Genomic DNA, 20,637 nt, shown 5'->3' with positions numbered 1-20,637 from the left:
GAGCTGACAGGAAGTGAAGGTTGTCAAAGACTGTACACGCTGGAACTGACCGACGTGGTGTTTTGATCAGGTTGGGCTAGAACAAGTTCGTGCCGGTTTGCGAAATATTCAAGGGTGAGTTCTATTATTAGGTCCGAGGTAGGTGTTGTTCAGAGTTTGCAAAGAGAAAAGTTGCACAATACATGTATCTTTCTGTACTTAATCTCCCACACTGACCACTGTGCAACAAATTGTCATCTCTATTGCTCAATGTTGGTATACTGCTTTCCTGTTGGTTTCATGAAGATTGGAGAATTCATCAGGAACAAATAAAACTGCTTTTGTGTGGTTCTAGATCACTATTCCAACAAAGCACTGAAACATGTGATTCCAATCCATGGGCTGGCTTGTGTCCACATACCCATACATGTAACTTTTCCACTTGAGCTGACACATGTTGAAGTTCACTGAGGCAAGATACCGCACGTGTACTGCGTCCCACTGGCTGGTATCTATTTGAGGCTGAGGCAGTGATTAAAATTCTGTACAGGTACATGTACAGTAGTTATACTAGTTCTAGACGAGTATTGCTGCTTAAGACAGAGACTGATTATTGGAAGATGGGTTAACTGCAACAAAGACCTTTACACAGATGCAAGTGCTTGCTTGTTAACCATGCTTTACCATATTGCCTATATCACTACCATAAGAGGAAAAAACAATTTTTTTTCAAACTTTGGAGAATGACCACATTTGTTACTGACCACCTCGGCTCTTCATTCCGACAGCCAGGATAGTCACTAATATTCACTTCCTGCTGCATTTATGGTTTGGTGCTGACCGCTGTTATGCTACCGGTCATGACCCTGCTGTACGTCCATCCACTTGCGTAAAACCGGCAGTGGGGTACTTCCTTATGCTTTGACCGATCCGGTTAATTAATTAGCTTGCAATCTGCCCTTCCTTTTCCAGACTCTCCCACCCCCCCCATTCATAAGGAAACCTTAACTTTACGTGGATTGACAAACGCACTGGTCACGAAGACTCATTTGTCAGGTCCTGTATAATCAGGCAGAGAAAGGAAAAATGAGCCACAAATATCGAAGAAGATTGTTGGTCATCAACACCTACATGCTTCCTGAATGGCTAACCACATTAACCAGCTTATCAAGGACTTTGATTCCTTTTTTTGCAATCCATGGACACTTATAAAAATCTATGGGACTTCCCAATGTATTGCACAATATAATTTGGGGCCTGGGATTTTGAGGGTGAAAAAAAAACTTTTTTCACAATATTGGAATGTGGATTCGAAATTCGACATTTACTATGACAAAAATTTCTTAACACACTGATTTCTCAGAATACTTCAACAGAAATCAGTTAAAAATGAAAGCAATTTAAACAGAGCATTTGTTCTTGTTGTAAACATAGGTTAACAATACGTAACAGAAGTTGGCAACTTTTATTTGTGGCACGTTCCAATCAAGCAGCTCAAAAGAATTGTCGTCAAAGGGGCCAGTTTGTGCCACACACAGATCCAGATTGTGATCAGTGATTCAAAAAGCTGGTTCATGTTATCACTAATCACGATCAAGATCAATTTTTGAGTCTTTCTTTATCTCCACGCCTTCCCTTTTTTGCTCGAATTTCTGCTAAAAACGTTAAAGACCAAAGTACCTTTTATTAAAACATGGAAGTAAAAATGATTATTAAACCCAATCCTAATTGCTGAAACACATGTCAACTGCTTTGAGCCGTGAAGAAGATAAATCTCATTTTTCAGTGGATTGGTTCTTCCAGGAATTTCACAATGTCCAATTCTGATATCAGACCAAAAATGGTAATCTTTCAGGATCCAAATGAAGCCGTGACTATGTTAGATAGCTGTCAGCGATAATATTTTTCATCGAAACAAGTGGATCCCAGACCAGAACATCCATCCTGTCATTCAGCTTCAATTCAAAAATTTGTCATATTAATACATCAAATGATCTCATAGGCAAGTTCTGGCATGCCACAACTTGTTATTGTGAAAGTGATTGTTAATCGTTTACCACACAAAAATCACGAATAAAACCATTCAATATAACATGGGACAGCATGGCCTATAACCGGATACCAAGGATTCTGATCAGACAAAGAAACAAGATCCAAGTATCCAGGATGAAGCTATGAGTATTTTAGCAACAGTTTTTGTTTGGTGGTGATAACTGACTGATAACTGAAGAGTCTTATACCAAGTACCACTGCAGGAAATACATGTACAGTTCAAGGCTACATTGCACACCATGTGGGACATCATGGGGGTGTGTGTACATGTACTATTCTACTGGTCGAGTATGAATTAATTTGAAGTCAACTTGCTTTAAAACCCTCAAACTCTTACAAGCAAGCTGACTTCAAATTATAAGAGTTTGAGGGTTTTAAAGCTGACTTCAAATTAATGCATTTTTACAGAATGATAAAAAAAGGACACAAAAATAAACAGACACAGGCCCTCTGAATTCAACAGATGGAATCCAACCCCTCAAGTGAGTTATTTTGTTAACTCTTCAGATCAACAAATGAAAAGAAATCGACATATACTTTTACTGTTATCGAGGTCTAAATTCAAATCATGAGGTCATGCATTTTCCTATGACTTAATTCACACGTCTGATGGAACAAACCAGGAAATTTTAGATGAAGCCCCTGAAAAGAAACAATTGATCCCCACATGCATGTACATGTACACTGCAAAGTGCAAACATAACATTTCTGTTTTAATAAAGGGAAACAAATCTAAGACTTGGAGAGAATTTCTGGGGTAAGCAGTTTGCATTTGTTTCTTTTCTTAAGTGGATGCCATTAAAAAGTGTGATCAGTTGGTGTTTTTTAATAGTTGGTAGCTTCCCTAAATCTCCTTTTCTGTAGTGATTCACTATTGTGTAAAAACAAGGCAATAAGCCATAAGCTCCTTTGAAAACATTTTCAATGGGCAAATGTTAGGTTCACAATGTGAACAGAAAAGATGAATCTTCTCTGAATGACATCACAGCAACAGCGCCCTCAGATGTCTGGAATCATATGGACATTTTTAAATGTTTTTAAAAAAAGCACTTTTCAATTAATTCCACTGAAAGGGATGCCAAATAGTTTTCATACACTGAGGAGGAATTCAGTTCCAGAAAAGGACTCTTTAACCTGATTCAGTTGGCTCCTTTGGGCTAGCTCAAGTGAGGACTATAGCTACCGCTAACTAAAGTTTGACTAACACTGCCAAAACAATGAATGGTTTGGACTATCTAGTCGACCATCTGGGACCAGGCTCTAGGGCACGGTTGCACCATTGGTTATCAGTAACACATTTCATTTATCATTAGGGAAGGATCCATTTACATGAAAATAACTATACAATAACTATAACTATTTCAATGACCATGTTCACTATGAGATTCGCAACCAACGGTGAAATGTGAGTAATAATGAGATTGTAATAATTGGCAGACTGGCATCCAAGACTGGCAGACTGGTTGAACTACACATGTAGTCTGTGCCCAAACTTGCCTTATGATTAAGACACACCACAGTACATGTACCGGTATATTGACTGTTTACAAACTGTTATGTGATTCTTACCTATTTTATCTGACCATTAAGTGCCCCTACCAAGGTTAATTGGGAAAATGTGCAACACCAGTATCAACTGCTTTCAACATCCTGGTCATTTACATGTACATGTACTAGTCAGCCTCCTGTTGTGACACTTAAGCAAGTAGCAATGCCAAGGACATTTCTAACGAAAGACAAAACCAACAGGCTTATGTCATTCTAAGTAATATCATTAAGGGAAGTGATATGATTCAAGGGGCACACAATGTGTATTTAGCCACAATTCCCACTGTTTCATACACAGGTGATACACACCACAGTGTACCACCAAGATTTTGCCATTTTTGCAGTGCATTGTGGGAAATGGTAATCAGAGACCTTAACATACAATTCCCAAGTTTGTCAGGGAAGAAGATTTATATACCGGTGAGTGTGTATACCAAATAGCAATATTAAGTGATCCTTTGATTCTTTCTTCTACTTCATAGAAGGTTCCAATTTATAAAAATATTCCAAAGATGTCCATCACCATATAGTGTGCTCAAATGCAATTACATGTACATGTATGGTGGCGAGGCAGCCTTGCTTTTGTGGATGTACACCTGAAAAAATGACTTCTCCGTGGCAACACTTGTGCATGTGTACCCCAATGGTTACACATACTACGTGTGCAATTGTGAAACCGGTACAACTATTTCAGTGTTCTCAGAATTCATTCAGGGAGAGCATCATTAAGCCTACACATGTACCCCAAAGGGGGGGTGGATTAATATTGAGACTGCAGGATTAAGTACTGCTAAATTACACATGTAACTGCTTTTTCTCCACAATTACAAGGTGCAATAAGTTGCCTCCACCACAGCTTTGCCAAAGGTTCCTCTGCAGTTAAACAATCGTGAAGCAGCATTTCAAAAGTTCTGTTTTTGCTTTGCAGAGAATATGTTTTTCAAATCATGAAATGGGAAATTTAAAAAAGCTACAACTGAATTTTTCATTGAACAGGTGGAAAGAATATGAAAACCTGTGTCACATGAAATGGTAAAGTGCTCATTACTTCTGAGCTCTATGCTCACAAATACATCTACGTGTAGCTCTGTATGTTGTGCACAAGATGGTGAATCAGCTACTGGCATGGCAAATTACAGATCCCTTTTCACTTTTCAATGGTGCACGCATCCTATTCAGAATGCATGATGAGCAAGCAAGCAGGCACAGGTTCCATCTCGAGTATCACGCATGGCGAAACATCACAGTAGAATCAATTCCCTCTGCGAGAGCACGTGCTACAACATGAATGCATGCTCATGTACTTCTATGTGTATGTGTGGGAACCTCTTTAAAGTCATCAAGTGACATCCAGATTGTTGCCTGGCAACACCTTATGGCTGATGTGCCAGCTTGATTGCGATCTTCGCAGACTCCTTTTTTATATCGTTGGTGAAGAATGAACGTTTATTCAATTTTTTTCAATCACAACAGTTACAACGTCCAACAGTGTCAGATGTAATTTCTGCTGAAGATGGTTCAATCAGACAAAAATACCCGGTACACAGGTAACAGTACACACACCCATCATTCACCCACACGCGCACATCGGTGTTGCCTACCTTATGTGGACATTCCTTTGTTTTCCTGAGGTTAACAAAACTCGGTGAAAATACTCATTTTCCTTGAATTGTGCACATCATTTCAAGCTAGAATTTTTAGGATGATTTCCGCTTCATTTTGTGGTGGATAACCCTGATCCCAAAATGTCTCTAAAGGTGTTTCTGAGAAAGAGGGTAACCCTGTGTGGACCCTGCTTAGTCCACACAAGGTTCATACAACCTGCATTATGTGGTGCTGTTTCGTTCACAGTCCACACTGTACTTTAAAGGCTCATACATGCGGTACAAGACATTACACATGATGTAATCTAAGGGGTTCCCATCTGTCTTTGTGAGCAAGACAGATTACTCAAACTGTTGTCTTTCGTTCAGCACAAGTCTTCTCACTCTGTTGATGAATTTAAACTGTACAGGAAACAACTTCAAGTGCGAAACAAAGACATCACACTCCCAAACTCCCAAGTGCAGTGCAGTTGACAGTCTGTGTTTTGGTGAGGATAATTAGCAGTCATCCCACCGGTAAATGTGCGTTTTAATGCAGAATAAAGGGTGCCACTTTGTTTTAATTTGGTGTGCAATATTAGAAGAGAGGTACATTTACTGTCATCTTATTCCCCTTCACAAAAGTGTTAAAAGAAATTATAGATATGCAAAGATATGCAAAAATGCATTAGAAATTGTGTATACATGTAGGGTATTAAGCCCTTTTAATCCTCACCTTTCACTAATTTTTTTATTTATTCACATGTATTTACCACAGGGTTGATCATCCTTGCAGCCCCGAGGCTAAGAAATGACAGACACTACAACGTGGTCTAGGCTTATGCACATTAAGGAACTTTAAGGGTAGCCACAAATGTCATGAATGTACCAGTATGTAGAGTACATTAGGGCTGTGCCAAATATCTGAATATTCTATCATAATCGAATATTCAAATATTATTTTCCGAATTTGAATATTCGAATGCAAAAATCATGAAAGGGAATGGGATAGTTTCTTTGTTTTAATTGAGAAGAATTGCACTATGAAATGAAAAGCGATAGAAATCGTTCAAAGATTTAAAAAGTAAATTATTAAATAAACACTTTAAAAGAAATAGAAATATCTAACTGGGTAAGAAGTATTGTTCATCTGTTAAATCTTGCTAAATCAAGGCTGGAGATACTCCTAGACGTGAGAAGCTATTATTTTGATTATAATGTATAATTGTGTGCAAGCATTGCAACTGATTTTGTGTATGGTTTGTTCATCAACAATCTGCAGGTTGGTACGACCAAATATTCAGATATTCGATCGAATTGAAGGTTGAATATTGGACTAGTGAATAATTCAAATTGACTCAGCCCTAGAGTGCATGTACATGCACATTGCAAGTGACAGTTGACCTGGGAATGGGAAATTCTCTTCACACTTTTTCACTTCCCAGGAGTGCAGTTTTTATTTCATAGTTTTCACTTTTTCTCAAAGTGGGAAAAGATTTCCACAGATTTTCCCACAAGTGGGGAAAGACTTTTCTGATTTTCAAAAAAATGGGAAAAATTCTCAAAGGTTTTATAGTTGAAAACAAATCCCAAAGTGGGAAAAGATTTCCACAGGTGGGAAAAGAATTGTCACAGATTTTCACAAAGTGGGAGAAGAATTGTCATTGATTTTCATACAGGCGGTAAAAAAACTGTCATTGATTTTCATGGCGTTGGAAAAAGAATTGTCATAGAAATTCATGCAAGTGCGCAAAGAACTGTCATCAATTTTCATACAGTTGGAAAAAGAATTGTCATAGATATTCATGCAAGTGGGAAACGAACTCTCACAGATTTTCCCACAAGTGCGAAAACAACTGACTTTCAAAGATTTTCCATAGTGGGAAAAGATTTTCACAGATCTTCCGACAAGAAAGAAAAGATTCTAACAAACTGTTCCAGAAGTGGGAAAAGAAATGTCAGATTTACGAAGTGGGAAAAGAATAAATTATCAATTTTTATACAGGTGAACAATAAATTGTCACAGATTTTCACACGGTGGGAAAAGAATTGTCAAAGACTTATACAAAGTGTAAAAAGAACTGTCACAGATATTCACATAAGTGGGAAAGGAATTGTCATAGATATTCACACAGTGGGGAAAGAACTGTCATATGTAGAAGTGGGAAAAGAATAGATTTTTACAGATTTTCCATAGTGGTAAAAGATTTCATGGATTTTCTGACAAGAAGTAAAGATTTTCACAGACTTTCCCACAAAGGTGAGAAAAGAATTGTCATAGATTTTCACAAAGGTGGGAAAAGAGTCATCAGACTTGCACACAAGTGGGGACAGAATTATCATAGATTTTCACACAAGGATTTTCTGACAAGGGTAAAGACTTCCACAGACTTTCCCAAAAGTGGGAAAAGAATTGTCATAGATTTTCACAAAGCAGGCAAAGAATTGTCATAGATTTTCACAAAGCAAGAAAAGAATTGTCATAGATTTTCTTACAAGTGGGAAAAGAATAGTCATAGATTTTTTTAAAAAGTGGGAAAAGAATTGTCATAGATTTTCACACAAGCGGGAAAAGAACTGTCATCGATTTTCATACAGGTGGGAAAGAATTGTCAGGAAATTTCACAGAGGTGGAAAAAGAATTATCATAGATATTCAGATAAGTGGGCAAAGCACTGCCATAGATTTCCCCGAAAGTGTAAAAACAATTGAGTTTCACAGATTTTCCATAGAGGGAAAAGATTTACACAGATTTTTGGACAAGAAGGAAAAAAGTCCCAGACTTTAACAGGTGGGAAAAGACTTGTCACAGATTTCACACAGGTGGGAAAAGAATTGTCTTAGCTTTTCATACAGGTGGGGAAAGATTTGTCATAGATTTTTCACACAGGTGATGAAACAACTAGTTAGTAAAGAATTGTCATAATACATGTAGATATTTACACAGTAGGGAAAGAACTGTCATAGATATTTTTACAAGGGGGAAAAGAGTTGATTTTCACAGATTCTTCATAGTGGGAAAAGATTTTCACAGATTTTCTGATGAATGAAAAGAATTCACAGACCTTTTCACATGTGAGAAAAGAATCATCAAAGATTTTCACATACACAGGAAAGAATTATAAATTTTCACAAAGGTGAGAAAAGAATTGTCATAGATTTTCACACAGGTGGGGACAGAATTGTCAGATTTTCACACAAGTTGGAAATTGTTTCATGTATTGTGAAATTTGAGAGTGAATGTGCAGGTGAATTCTCTTTACAAAATTCCCCACTCCAATTTACATTGTTAACATTCAAATGCAATGTACGGTATCTGGCAATAGGGCATGGCCAGAGATCGATAGGTTGATTTTGTGTGGGGGACTGGTGAACACAGAAAAAACCCTAGCAGCACAGGAGAAAAATCAACCACCATCTCCACTAACATGTACATACAAACCCGTACAGTGTACATGTAACAGGGAACATGTACACATGGCCCAGGCAGGGAATCGAGCTGAGGCCCCAGTGGTGACAAGAAAGTGGTTAATTTAATATACAATGTACATGTATCCACCTGTGCCATGCCTGAATGAGGGCTGAATCCCTTCAAAGTGTTAATACATGTACATGTACATGTACATGCGACACACCAATACCAGTATCCATGTGGCAAAAAGCGGTTGATCGGAGGCTCTAAGCAAAAAAAAAACCACAAGGGGTTGGGGTTAAGAACTTGATCCCATGGGATTAGCTTCCCCCCTGATTGGATGAAAATTTTATTAAAGGTTAACAAGAAATGTCATCTGGACTGGGGTGATGGGCATGCCTGGATGATGATGACTATTCTATGTGGTGCTGTTCAAATGATGACAATTCCAGGAGGTTCATGGGGGAGGGGGGGTTCATGCTGAAGGCATCCACTGCCAACTGTGTAGTTGCACTTACCAGTACATACATGTACATATGTATCAGCTGACTGTAACATGTACATGTATATATACACCAACTCCCTTGGTTTTCTTCTTTGGCATTTGACATTCATGTATCTGTATACCGGTGTACATGTATGTACATGGTTAATTTAAAACAAGCAGGTATGGCCTCTTCCTTAATTCTTTGCTCAAGCTACCGGTGCAGGTGAATGGAAGACAGGGGTATTATCAAAAGCATTTAAAATCAAAATACACGTACATTTAACGATCACTATTCTGATGTGGGCCATGATGTTTTAATGCCGGATAGACTCATGGCATACCAGGCATTGCTTTAACTTAGCACATGTACAGTACATTACACCTGAAAGTTAATACTGTGAATTGGAGTGGGACACTCATACATGTATTTCGCAAGGTGTGAAAATCTTTTCCCACTTGTAGGAAATCACTTTGGGAAAAGTTTTTCTTGGAATAGAAACAGTGTGAGGAGAAGAATTAAGAAATTTGTTGAAAAGCTACCCGCACTTTTCCAAATATCATCTATACGAAATTTTTGAACCCAGCACATGCAGTGCCAATATGCCTTTGCACACAATGCCAGTGGTCAAACATACATGTAATTATGTGGTTGCTATGGTTATACAGGTAATTGTACATGTACTTTCGTTGTTATAGGTATTGTTCTTTTGGTCATCAAAATACCATGGCGGTTGCCATGTGAGTACTAATAGTAACTTGAACACTGACCGCATAGTTCATGCTGACCGGCCTGGGCCTCACGTAGTCATCTTTACTTCGCGTCCTCTCCAGCTCCACAAGCAGGTCATCGTTGGGGCCCAACATCCCTTCGTTGGCTGAGCAGAACCGGCGGATAGTCGGATGCACCTCTAGCCTGTCGGTGGGCTCGGCGTCGGAACAGCCCTGGACCAGGATTGCGATGGAGTCTGGAGAGAGCGGGAGTCGAGAGTCCTCAGGGGGAGACAGTGTGCCATTCTAGAAAGGAGGGTAAAGTAAGACACAAAATGTGATTCAGGACGATAAAACTACAAGGTCTGTACCAATGTGTCATTCTGGGACAAACCCCTCCGTCAACTCGTAATTTATGAAACACTAACACAAACTCTTCGAAACACTCCAAATACACAAATAGAGCTCCTTTATCACATAATGAGAGATAAACAGAGCACACTACATTTAAAAGGCAAAGCGTGTTCCACAGAATGAGTTTATGTTAATATTTTCCTGTAAGAGCAAGCCAAAGTATGACAATTTCGAGAATTACATACACACTTAATAGACTAGGCAGGCTGAAATTATTGGCAAAAAAATAAGCTTGCTTTATGCATCTCCAATGTAGGTCAGAATTCATTTACTGTAAAATGCCACAGTGATGGTTACCACGGCATCAAACATGTTCATTATCAGGACGGTGATCACGGCTTTAACTAGTGACATTGCCAGATCATGCATACATGTAAACGTAGGTTGCCTATCCAAGCAATGATGACATCATCCTATTCTTGTATGATTGGGAAAAGTTTCGGCGATTTCCATTCTAGAAAGCTATTCTGGACAAACCACAAAAAAATCATGCAATTTCCATGAGGAAATTGAGAAAAAATTTTATACGCACAAAAAGTAAATTTAACAAAACTCCAATATTTCACAATATGTTTTTCTGTCAGCTGAACTCCCACACAAGTGCCTGTGTGGTACAAAATCTAACAATGCCAAGAAAGTTTTGGTCAAGAACTCGCAGCAATGCACTTTCAAACAGCAAGGGTGGAAGAAATGTTGGTAGTGGATGTTGGGTAACACATGCAGTGTAAATCTGGGGAATCATTGTTATTTGTGTTGAAGAACTGGGCTGATGAAGAGATGACGGCCATCCTAGAACTGTGATCTAAAAGACACTGAAAAATGGCGCAATGGTTATTTGATCGAGAGACACACATGTAATCTAGCCATGTCGCTAGATTTGGCTTGGATCCCAAACCTGATTACGGCATGCTGCAATTCATGCATGGCACTTCAAAACAGGTCAATATACATGTAGGCTTGTTTTCTGTCCTCCCTTTCCAACATTCAACCAATGAATGTTTGCCCAGGAACTATGACAGGGGACCCAGGTGGCCATACATCACAAATGAGCATGTTACCTTGTCAAAATGCTCTCAAGATTTGAAATTTATTTATTTAGACACCTGGGTCCTTTACTTTTTCTTCATTTCATGGAGTTGGGATGGCACTGATAAAGATCTTAATGATCAAGGAAAACATTTAGGGCGCTCAATATATAATTAGAAAATTATAATTTAATCCCGGTATAATAAGAACAAAGTTGTGGCTTGGGAACCTCCCTGCTAGTATTTAGCCCTGGCATATTTCTGAGCAGTGCACCATTTACAATGTATATGTACATGTACTTGTACATATGGTATAGCATGTGGACTTCACTAATTTGAGTAGATGGTCCATATTGTACACTGTATGTGCCCTGTGCAAATTTTGATACAGGATATATAATTTTCTAACTTCCAGCAGTTCACACACAGTGAAATACAATGGAAGGAGGTTTATTTGACTGTGACAACATATTACAGCGTAATTTCTTCTGCCCAACCTACAAACCAGAGAATAAAATACAATACAATGTTGTACATGTACATATACTTTTTACTATCATAAGGGTACATTGCAAAGCACAAGAACAAGTACATGTACATTAAAGTTGAACCCATTACATAATACATGTACATATTCTTCATTCTCAATAGGCCCTTTTAATACCGAGTGCCTTGTTGTTCACTCCTCACACTGCCTGTGACTTCCATGGACAGTTATCCCTCTTATTTTGCCACTACTGATAATTTACAATACACACATAATTCTGGCAAGAAAAGCAGTTCACTACATGTACATGTGTAGCCCTCAGGGAACATTGAAAGGCCTTGCTTCAGGGACACTTGTGTGAGTGCTAATTTGAATTTTCATAGAACCATTTCCAAGCACACAGGTTTAGTTGTTTAGTTATTTAGTAGTTATTTAGTTGCAAATATTTCTCCCCTCCAGAAAAATGTATTTTTACAACCGAGCCTTGGTCCCTTCTAAAGCATACACACACAGAGCTTTAACTTATGCAAAACAGTACTGAAAATACATGTGATGTCTTTCATAGAAATTCATCACTGGCTACGACTGTGTGGAGTAAGCTAAATGGAGTTCTTCCATCTTTTTTCCTTTTTTTAAATAAAGTACCTGTATGGAAATGTAACCACTGAACATACAAGTTCATGCATATAAAACCTGCATGCATAGCATTTGGTACCAGGATTACATGCTGTTAGGTTTGCAGTATGAGAGAGTAATAAGACATGCATGAGCCAGTTGGGTATTCCAACAGCGCATGCGCAGTGTGACGCTATTCGGGAACATGTTCGCGAGCGTGATAGCCTATCTGTGCAGCCATAAGCTGACTCATCACGTGCCGCTCTGTTCCGAAAAGACCTCGGCTGTTTGAAACATTGAACTGGCCCATTATACAATGTATACCTGTTCCCTTCATTGCAATGTTTCCCAAGTGTTGACGATTTTTGGATGAAGAATCTCTTCACACTGACAGATATTCTTGTGTTATCATTTGTTTCATTTCTTTTGTACTACACGTACTGGTACATTTTAATGCTTCCATACAACACTGTACCATACATGCATCAATAAAGTTGTTTTCACTCATACGCTGTCCTGCAAGTCTTCCAAACAACACTGTCGTACAGGCTTGGCCCTTCCTGTCCAACCTATCTCTCGTCAGCCAAATTTAGCATTGACAGCAAGTATGTTAGAATGAATCCTTCTGGAAAAACCCTATCTCTCAGGACACCAATGCCCCTCATTAGCAACAATTGCTCAGAAACAGTAAACTGCAATGAGAAGCAAAAGTGTGACAAGTCCATTAATCTGCATTTGACCGTACATGGATGGTGACCATCCTGGGTGAGAATGAAGGAAGTGCAGTCATATTGTCAGCATAGAGTGAAGACCAGTTCCTTTTGACATTCAGGGTACTGCTCTGTCTAAGCACTATACATGTCCGTGCCTGCATATGGGTAATTCCAGAAAGTAGGGGTCCATAAATGTGACATTTTTGTGTCCCTGTTACATTTGACCTTTGTTATTTGACATGGAAATATCACTGTATATTGATTTCAAACTATTACTATTTGCTTGGCGGGTAATTTGCATTAATTCATCACTCTTGGAAATTAGAAAAAGCGTTCTAAACTTATAAATCGTATGTCAGATATGACAAGGACTCACAAAAAATGGACCCCTAATTCTGGAATTAACCATACGTAAATTACCAACAAATCAATATCACAATCTTACCTGCACATATGGTACATGTACCTGCACCTTCTGAGAGTACACTCCAGCATAGCAAGATCCCATCTTTCTCATCAGAGTCTTTCAAGCCAGAAATCAAAGTCGCAAGACATTCGTCACACTCAATTCAATTTTTTTTAAATCCACCCAGTATGAAATATCACCCTGTTGTACTAATGAACAGAAGAACACTAAAGGCTGCACTTCTTAGTGTCTGTGGGATGACTTTTTCCCAAATCAGGGGCTTCAACCAATCACCATCCAATTACGACACACTGAGCAGGCAGTTCCATATTTGAATTCTTTTTTTTTCCGCCCAGCTGAAGTTACAATAATAGCATCACACAGGGAGTGCCACATACATGGTTTACAATTCAATGGCTGATGGAAGAGTGCCTTCCATCAGCTCAACCTGATGAAAACATTCCCTTGAAGCACTGTAGCACAGGGAATTCCCAGGGCTCAAAAGACCCAGTTCTTGTTAATTGATGACAAGCTCAAACAGCGGCACTAGAGGGAGATCATGTGGATGCCAGAAGTATTGCAGAGAGGGACTACACAAGGGATCATGCAACCTCACAGCAAGAAATCACGGTGATGCCTAGGTGTATAGCCAGCTAGGTACATGTACTGTATATACAGTAAGTGGATGACGTGGTCAGTCAGTCATGATAAAGCATTGATGTTGCAGGCAAAATCCAGCTCATAAATTCAGCCAATTGTTTCCAAAGTATGCAAGTTGCAGCTCAAAATCAATTTACCACCAATTTCAGTGCCAAGACCTCTCTACATAAAAGTGACAAACCAAAATCACTCTCCACTTATTCAAAATTTATAAACAATTTTTTCTTAAATCAGCATTTAAGGCTGAAGGCCTTGGGGGCAGTCAGTGACAGGCTACCAGTTTCACTTCACCTTATGGTCAGGGTTACGATATTTCAACCCCTTGAGAATACAAAAAGGACCTGCATGTACGGCAATTCTTTCCCAGCAGGAAGTCAAGCTGAAACACACGCACAAACGTGATCAACTGACGTGCCAGTGCGTTTGTGTAAAATGTGAAAAATAAATGCATGCAGGAACTTAACAAACCATTTGCGCATACATACACCACAATGCATTGATTTCTACAGTCAGAGGGGTCGTGACATTTACATGTATAAGGTAATCAGCAACCTCAAAGAAAATTTATAACCAAAATCATGCTATCATGGGATTTTCTTTACTGCTTATTATTGAACACGAGTCAGATTTTACAATTTTGGAAATTTGATTACCATATGCTGTGTCTCTCAGAAAATAATGTAAACAATTCATAACAAGTTTACTATTTTAATGACTAAAAATCTTTCAGCCCAGACTTAAATTACTATTCAAATGATACTGTATTCCATGGCCCTTACAACCCTCATTAATATAATGTATCTTGTTCGGAGAGGAAAACTCAGTTGTAAAATCCTTTTCCTTTGAACTGTCTGGGTTCAGATTTAAGTATGGTTTCCTATAAAATTGGCCTTGAGTGGTATGCCGTTTATGGTACAGAAATCAGTATCAAACCCCATCATGTCAAAGTACACATTTTGAGCAGGGTGAAGAACAAAGTGTGTTACCCTAAGCTGTATGAAATGTGCTTACAGTCAAGCATCAATTAATGTTTCTAAGCAACACCCTTCCAAGAAGGCAGTTGCTTTGGCAACTGCTGGTTTTTCATTAAGTCCCATCGCTGCAACAGACAAGTGGCCTCCACCACAAATCTGTAATTTCCCAATATCAATGCGTGCGGTCCATAGGGTCTCGCATTACGCAGACCACTTAAAAGAAGGCGCAGGTCTCGCCTTCAAACTGACACTGTTGACAAGGAAGGCTCCAACCGTAATCCATTCAAATGCAAATTTAGGGGGGGAAAGCCATTTGCATTCAGAGCTCAGAAGGGCTCCGGGTTTTCTCAGGGAAATCAATTTTTTTCAATACGGTAAAAAACTATAAGGCAGGAATTATGATTGGTTGGGGAGTTCCACTGACTGCTTTCTCACCACTTATTTCAAGATATCACATCATTTAGTAATGCATGGCTTCCCTGTTTAGAGATTTCACATTTTCAATTCAAGAGGTTTACCCTCCAGACTTCCACAGATAACAAAATGAAATTCAAGGGAATCTAATTAAAGCAGAATAAAGGTGCTCACTCAAACAAGCCTCTCAAATAATTTTTGATGTACATGTACACATTTTAAAAGAAGCTCCATATCAAGACAGACTTGTCAGCAATTTCTTTGAGTCATGGAATTGAAGATGTTTGTGTACGTTACACTCCGGGGAGCAATTTTCTTTTGAGTGTAAAGAGAACTTAACTCTTTCCTCACAGCAATCTGATACCAGTACATGTTCATGGGATATCAGCTGACTCAGGTTAATACTAGTATTTGGTACAGATGAAAAGATGATGTTGGTATGTGTAAAAAATGTTCACATTTTAGCAATGACTGTCTTATTGATTCCATCAGGCAAAGCAAACATTAATCAGATAATCATTTGAAATGTCTTGGTTACCTCATTCCTAACTGTGCTTCAACACACTCCACTGAAAAAGAAATTCACACAGATTAAAAACACCCTGCATATCCTTACACATGAGAGCCACATGCATTAGCAAACTCTGACATTTACACAGGTGCAGCTACATGTACTGTGGCCACGTTTCTAGTGCTCCTGATCGTGTTAAGAAATCCAGCTCTCCAATGGTGGTAAGTGGCATGAACAAAGAGTAGAACCGCTGCATAAGCACCCGACCACGAAGCAATGTAGGAGGATGAGGCTGCCCCACTCAATTTTGAATGATCTTGACAGGTTATATGGTGCTTTTTTGTGTAAATCAATCCTCGCCACATAATTCACATATACATTTATATCAAACACGGGTATTTTAGGTATCAGCTTATCAGCGTTTTAGACACATACCGGTTTATGCAAACAAGTACAACATGTAGACAGAGTTGGAAGACTGACAAAATGGCTTCTTAGTTCCAAGACGGGATGAGTTTGGGCCGATCAATAATACCTGTTGGTCCATGCAGATCAACCTGAGGCAGGCTCGAGTGATGCCGACACTGGTTAGTGGTTACACTTTATTCATCATCATCGCCTCTCTAACACATGACTGGATTTTTGTCCAGGATTGTACAACCCTTTCCTTTAAGCCATTTTAGTCTAAAATAGTTTGCACATTCTCGTCTAAAGAATGGATATTGTAAGTGTATATGAACACATGGGGTGAGGATTTTAAGTTGGGGTTGTCATGTGATGCAAGGGTGCCAACTGGAAACTTGTGCAGGACAAGATTAAGCATCATAACAAAGAACAGTAAAATACATGCATTTGGAGTCATCTCTTTAGCATGGTACAAAAAGGTTTTCATTTGTAATGGCAAGTAATAAATATAAAGTATAATGTGTGTGGAACCTTGTGGCCTTATGGTTAGGGTTTGTAATTCTCGATGATACCTGTAGAGTTGAGAGATCAAATCTAGTGGCTTGTCACATGTTGCGAACCTAGGCAGGACACTTTAATAATACCTCTATGTGCCTCTCTCCATCCAGGTGCATACCATGAAAGCAAAGATAGTCACCCCATTTGTCAAGCCATTGGCACCTGAAAATGCCCGTACAACACAATGACATTACTGGTACATACAGTATTTGGTAATGAAATACTAAATATAGTACGTAATAACATTTGAAAATATGCCATTTGACCATCATGAATATTCTTGCAAAACAGAGTTGACAGGCTTCAATTTTTTGTGTCTCTTACTTGAAAGTTTTTGTATTAACTCATGAATGCATCACCCGACACAATATACATACAAATAAATGTAACAGACAAAAGGGAAGACACAATAAAGGAAAAATCAGCAAAACACCTACCGGTACACCTTCAACATACGTATGTGAAGTACTTAGTCAAGGTCTATGAATCCTCTGCACCCTGGTATCAAGTACTTACATGTACCAATGAGTCAAGGTCGATATACTACCACTTGTCATTTCCTGTTTTTCACTTTTTAAAACATTTGATCTTCATTTAGTTTACCAGGATAGCTCTTCCTTTTACGAAGTTCATGTGACTTTACAACAGTGGCTGGCATTGTTTTTTGCAAGTCCACTCTTTCCTCCAGTAATTATACCAAACTGCAAGGTGTAAACTGAAGCACAGATACAAAGAGTTTTAATGTAGCCAACTGCACTTACATAAGTGAGTATCAATTTAGGAGAAATGAACAACATATGGAATGAAAAATAATACGGACTGACATTTCCTCTGAATGTGCATACATACCATGCACGTGCAGCTTGCAAGTCGACATACATGTGTAAGACTGGGTGACTCCTCATTTGTGATGATTACCAACATAAAGTGTTGATAATAACACCTCACAACAGATGGCAGCACTTGAGGTTTGGCTTCATGGTACAATATATGTACCTCATCTAGGCAAAGTGTTCCTTTTAAGTTCAAACCAAGCTGATTTCTCAAACAAAATTCAGATAGTGCTCTTGCCAGAACAAGCCCTTGATGCGATAGAAGAATCTACATGTACACCTATGTATGATGCTCAACATTAGGTGGTTACATGGACCGTTAAGAAGACCTGAGTTATAGTGACAGATCTCAAGCATCAATATACACCAGGGACGGAAACTGACTGTATATACAAGTGCGTGTATCCCACCGTACAGCAGGAAAGCAGTACATATCGGTCGTACATGTACATATATGTGTATAAATTTCTGCTGCTGATTCATGTAAATGTAAGTATGTACATGGTAGGTCAGCCCCAGTTCTTTCACACAGTCAAGCATTCTCACTGATGAGACCCCTGGGATGCTGAAAGCAACAGCACAGTTCAAGAATGCTACATATCCATCTCGGCCCCATCTCCAGGCATCCCAACAAGTGCCTCTAAGAAATTGGCCAATCTCCTGAGGCCTTTGCGGGGCAGTAAGAGGCCTCATTCCTAAAGCACATATTGCTTATTACCGGTACCAGATTCTTTCTACTCATTTTGAACATCACTCCTCATACTGACTTTGGTGAAGTGTCTACGGTACTTGACAGTGCATTTTTTTTTTTACATTTAAAATGAAAGTATGCAATTACAAGGAAACTTGACGGAAAATTATGAAACTGACCAGCCCACTTCTTCGAGTTGCTAAGGTCCCAGAGATATTACAATATATGATCCAAAGCCAGAAAAGGCAACAGACTTACAGCTTTATTTTGCGCTTGGTGGCACTTAATGCCCCCGTGACTGCAGTAAAAGTGCTCAAAAGAATATAGTCCACTTAGAATTTTGGTAAATGAAGTAAAGAATCCCTTTTTTTTTCTCATTTTCAATGATGTTTGCAAAATCAAACCTCTCACTAGTGAGCAACTCCTGAGGCATGCCTGAAACTGGGCCTGGCCAATGACTGTCAGACTAGTCACCTTGGAGTACTGATGACAAAAAACCAAAGTCATTGTGAAGAAAAAAGTGAAAAGTCTCACCAATCTAAAGGAAATCCTGACTCCAGAAATAGTGGATTGAATGCACCCAACTATTTCTGACAATCATCATCATTAACAAATGGACGTGGCTCTGGAGACACTGGTACATGTAATGTGTATGTACACACAGCAGTACCATGGGTAAGTTTGAGCAACAATCACTTGTTCACCACTGGATAACTTCCCCTGGTACCTAGGATATACATGTATGTTGTGTACAGGTTATCAGGGAAAATCAACCAATGGTTAACAAATAGCCATTGCTCAAACCTGCCAAGGATTGTACTTTACGTACACTGTAGCTACACGTACAGTGTACAAGTATTGTAAGCCTAGAACATGTACCAGTTAAGATGATGCACAATGTACAAGCTTCATTCTCCATGTTTTATATTTGCAATGACCTACAGTTTTTTTAGATGTTCTGAAATGGATGGCCTGTATTAAAATGCATTCATGAACAAAAATCTTCACACTGTTCAATTTGATAGTAGGCTCGTGTGCATGACCACAGAGAGCAGTTGAAGAGGCCAACTTGATCAAGGGGCAAATTTGAAGAAGAGCAAGGAAATTCTCTGTTAATGTTATTGGGAGGAATTTTACTCTGCAGTACACAACTTCACACTGGACTGACCCTACATGTACATGTACCTCCAATGTACATGGACTTGTATTATTGCACAACAGGGAACAGAACCACGAAGGGAACAAAATATTTGTTCATGTCCTTGGTGGTCATCAATCTATTGTTCAGTTCTATCCTCTGTGCAAAGGCAGATCTGGGGGAAAGGTGCCATGCCCCTCCCAACAAGAGCCAACAAAGGAGGGGCAAGGAAAGTGATTTCTCGATTTATTTCCATTTTCTTCATTGCGAAAACATGTAAAAAGCACCAAATTTAGCCTCAAGCCAAAGAAAGGCTACAAAAGGTTAAACAGAAAATTTTTGAAACATTTTTGCCCTCCCCCCACGGAACTTTTTTGAGGGGCAATGAAAAATCTGGTTGCACACACCTACATGTAAAAGAAATCACACCCACACAAATCACCACAACTCTCTGAACTTGCAAGTTCTGAGCACTGAATACATGTCGTCAATGCTGCCTACCAATCAGCTTGCAGGCTTGTCTGATAAATCCATTCACCTGTTTCTACATCGCACACATTGATAACTTGATTAATTACCTCCTTAGGATACCTTCAACACCATTACCGCACCACTTGAAGGAGATCACCCCCATATCAGATTTCAATAATTCACTACATCATGCCCTTTTCTGTCACTTCATAACTCAAAAATTTATGCACGTATGCACTCTACACATGCACTACCGATGACCATGTTACTTGCTTTAAGAAATATGGCTTACAACATTGGGTGACTTAATGTGCATTACTGTTAAATTACCGTAATCAATCTGAAACTGTATGAGAGAGCTGGGAACATACTGCATTAGCTTAGCCTACAGCCAGCCACAGCTGGTTGATGCTGCGGCATAAGTTGAAATCACAACTATCGTAACGTTTTTGTTTAACTGACCATTGTGAGACGAGATGACATTCAATTACTGGTAATGCACTTTGATTGATTAGAAATCGGTTATTCATCTCATTGTATTTAATGAGGACGC

General features: G+C 39.0%; 1 protein-coding gene across 5 annotated transcripts in view; it reads right to left on the bottom strand.

Annotated features, from left to right (window-relative positions):
* LOC110990322 (cyclin-dependent kinase 5 homolog) overlaps window positions 1-20,637 on the bottom strand; it is a 54,196-nt gene that overhangs the window by 13,003 nt on the left and 20,556 nt on the right. For 3 of the 5 annotated variants that reach the window (XM_022255261.2, XM_022255254.2, XM_087134072.1), the window contains exon 4: window positions 9,830-10,075. In XM_022255261.2, the coding sequence (XP_022110953.1) occupies window positions 9,830-10,075 (246 nt within the window). Of the gene's footprint in view, window positions 1-9,829; window positions 10,076-13,468; window positions 14,077-17,800; window positions 18,060-20,637 lie in introns of those variants that run through there. The other 2 variants (XM_022255271.2, XM_022255280.2) reach the window with 2 other exon arrangements.

This window comes from Acanthaster planci, linkage group LG03 (assembly GCF_054643075.1).
Source record: "Acanthaster planci isolate LZ-2023a linkage group LG03, COTS_SCS, whole genome shotgun sequence".
Taxonomy (NCBI): domain Eukaryota; kingdom Metazoa; phylum Echinodermata; class Asteroidea; order Valvatida; family Acanthasteridae; genus Acanthaster; species Acanthaster planci.
The sequence above is the reverse complement of the archived record's forward strand: the minus strand, read 5'-3'. Positions and strand labels throughout refer to the sequence as shown.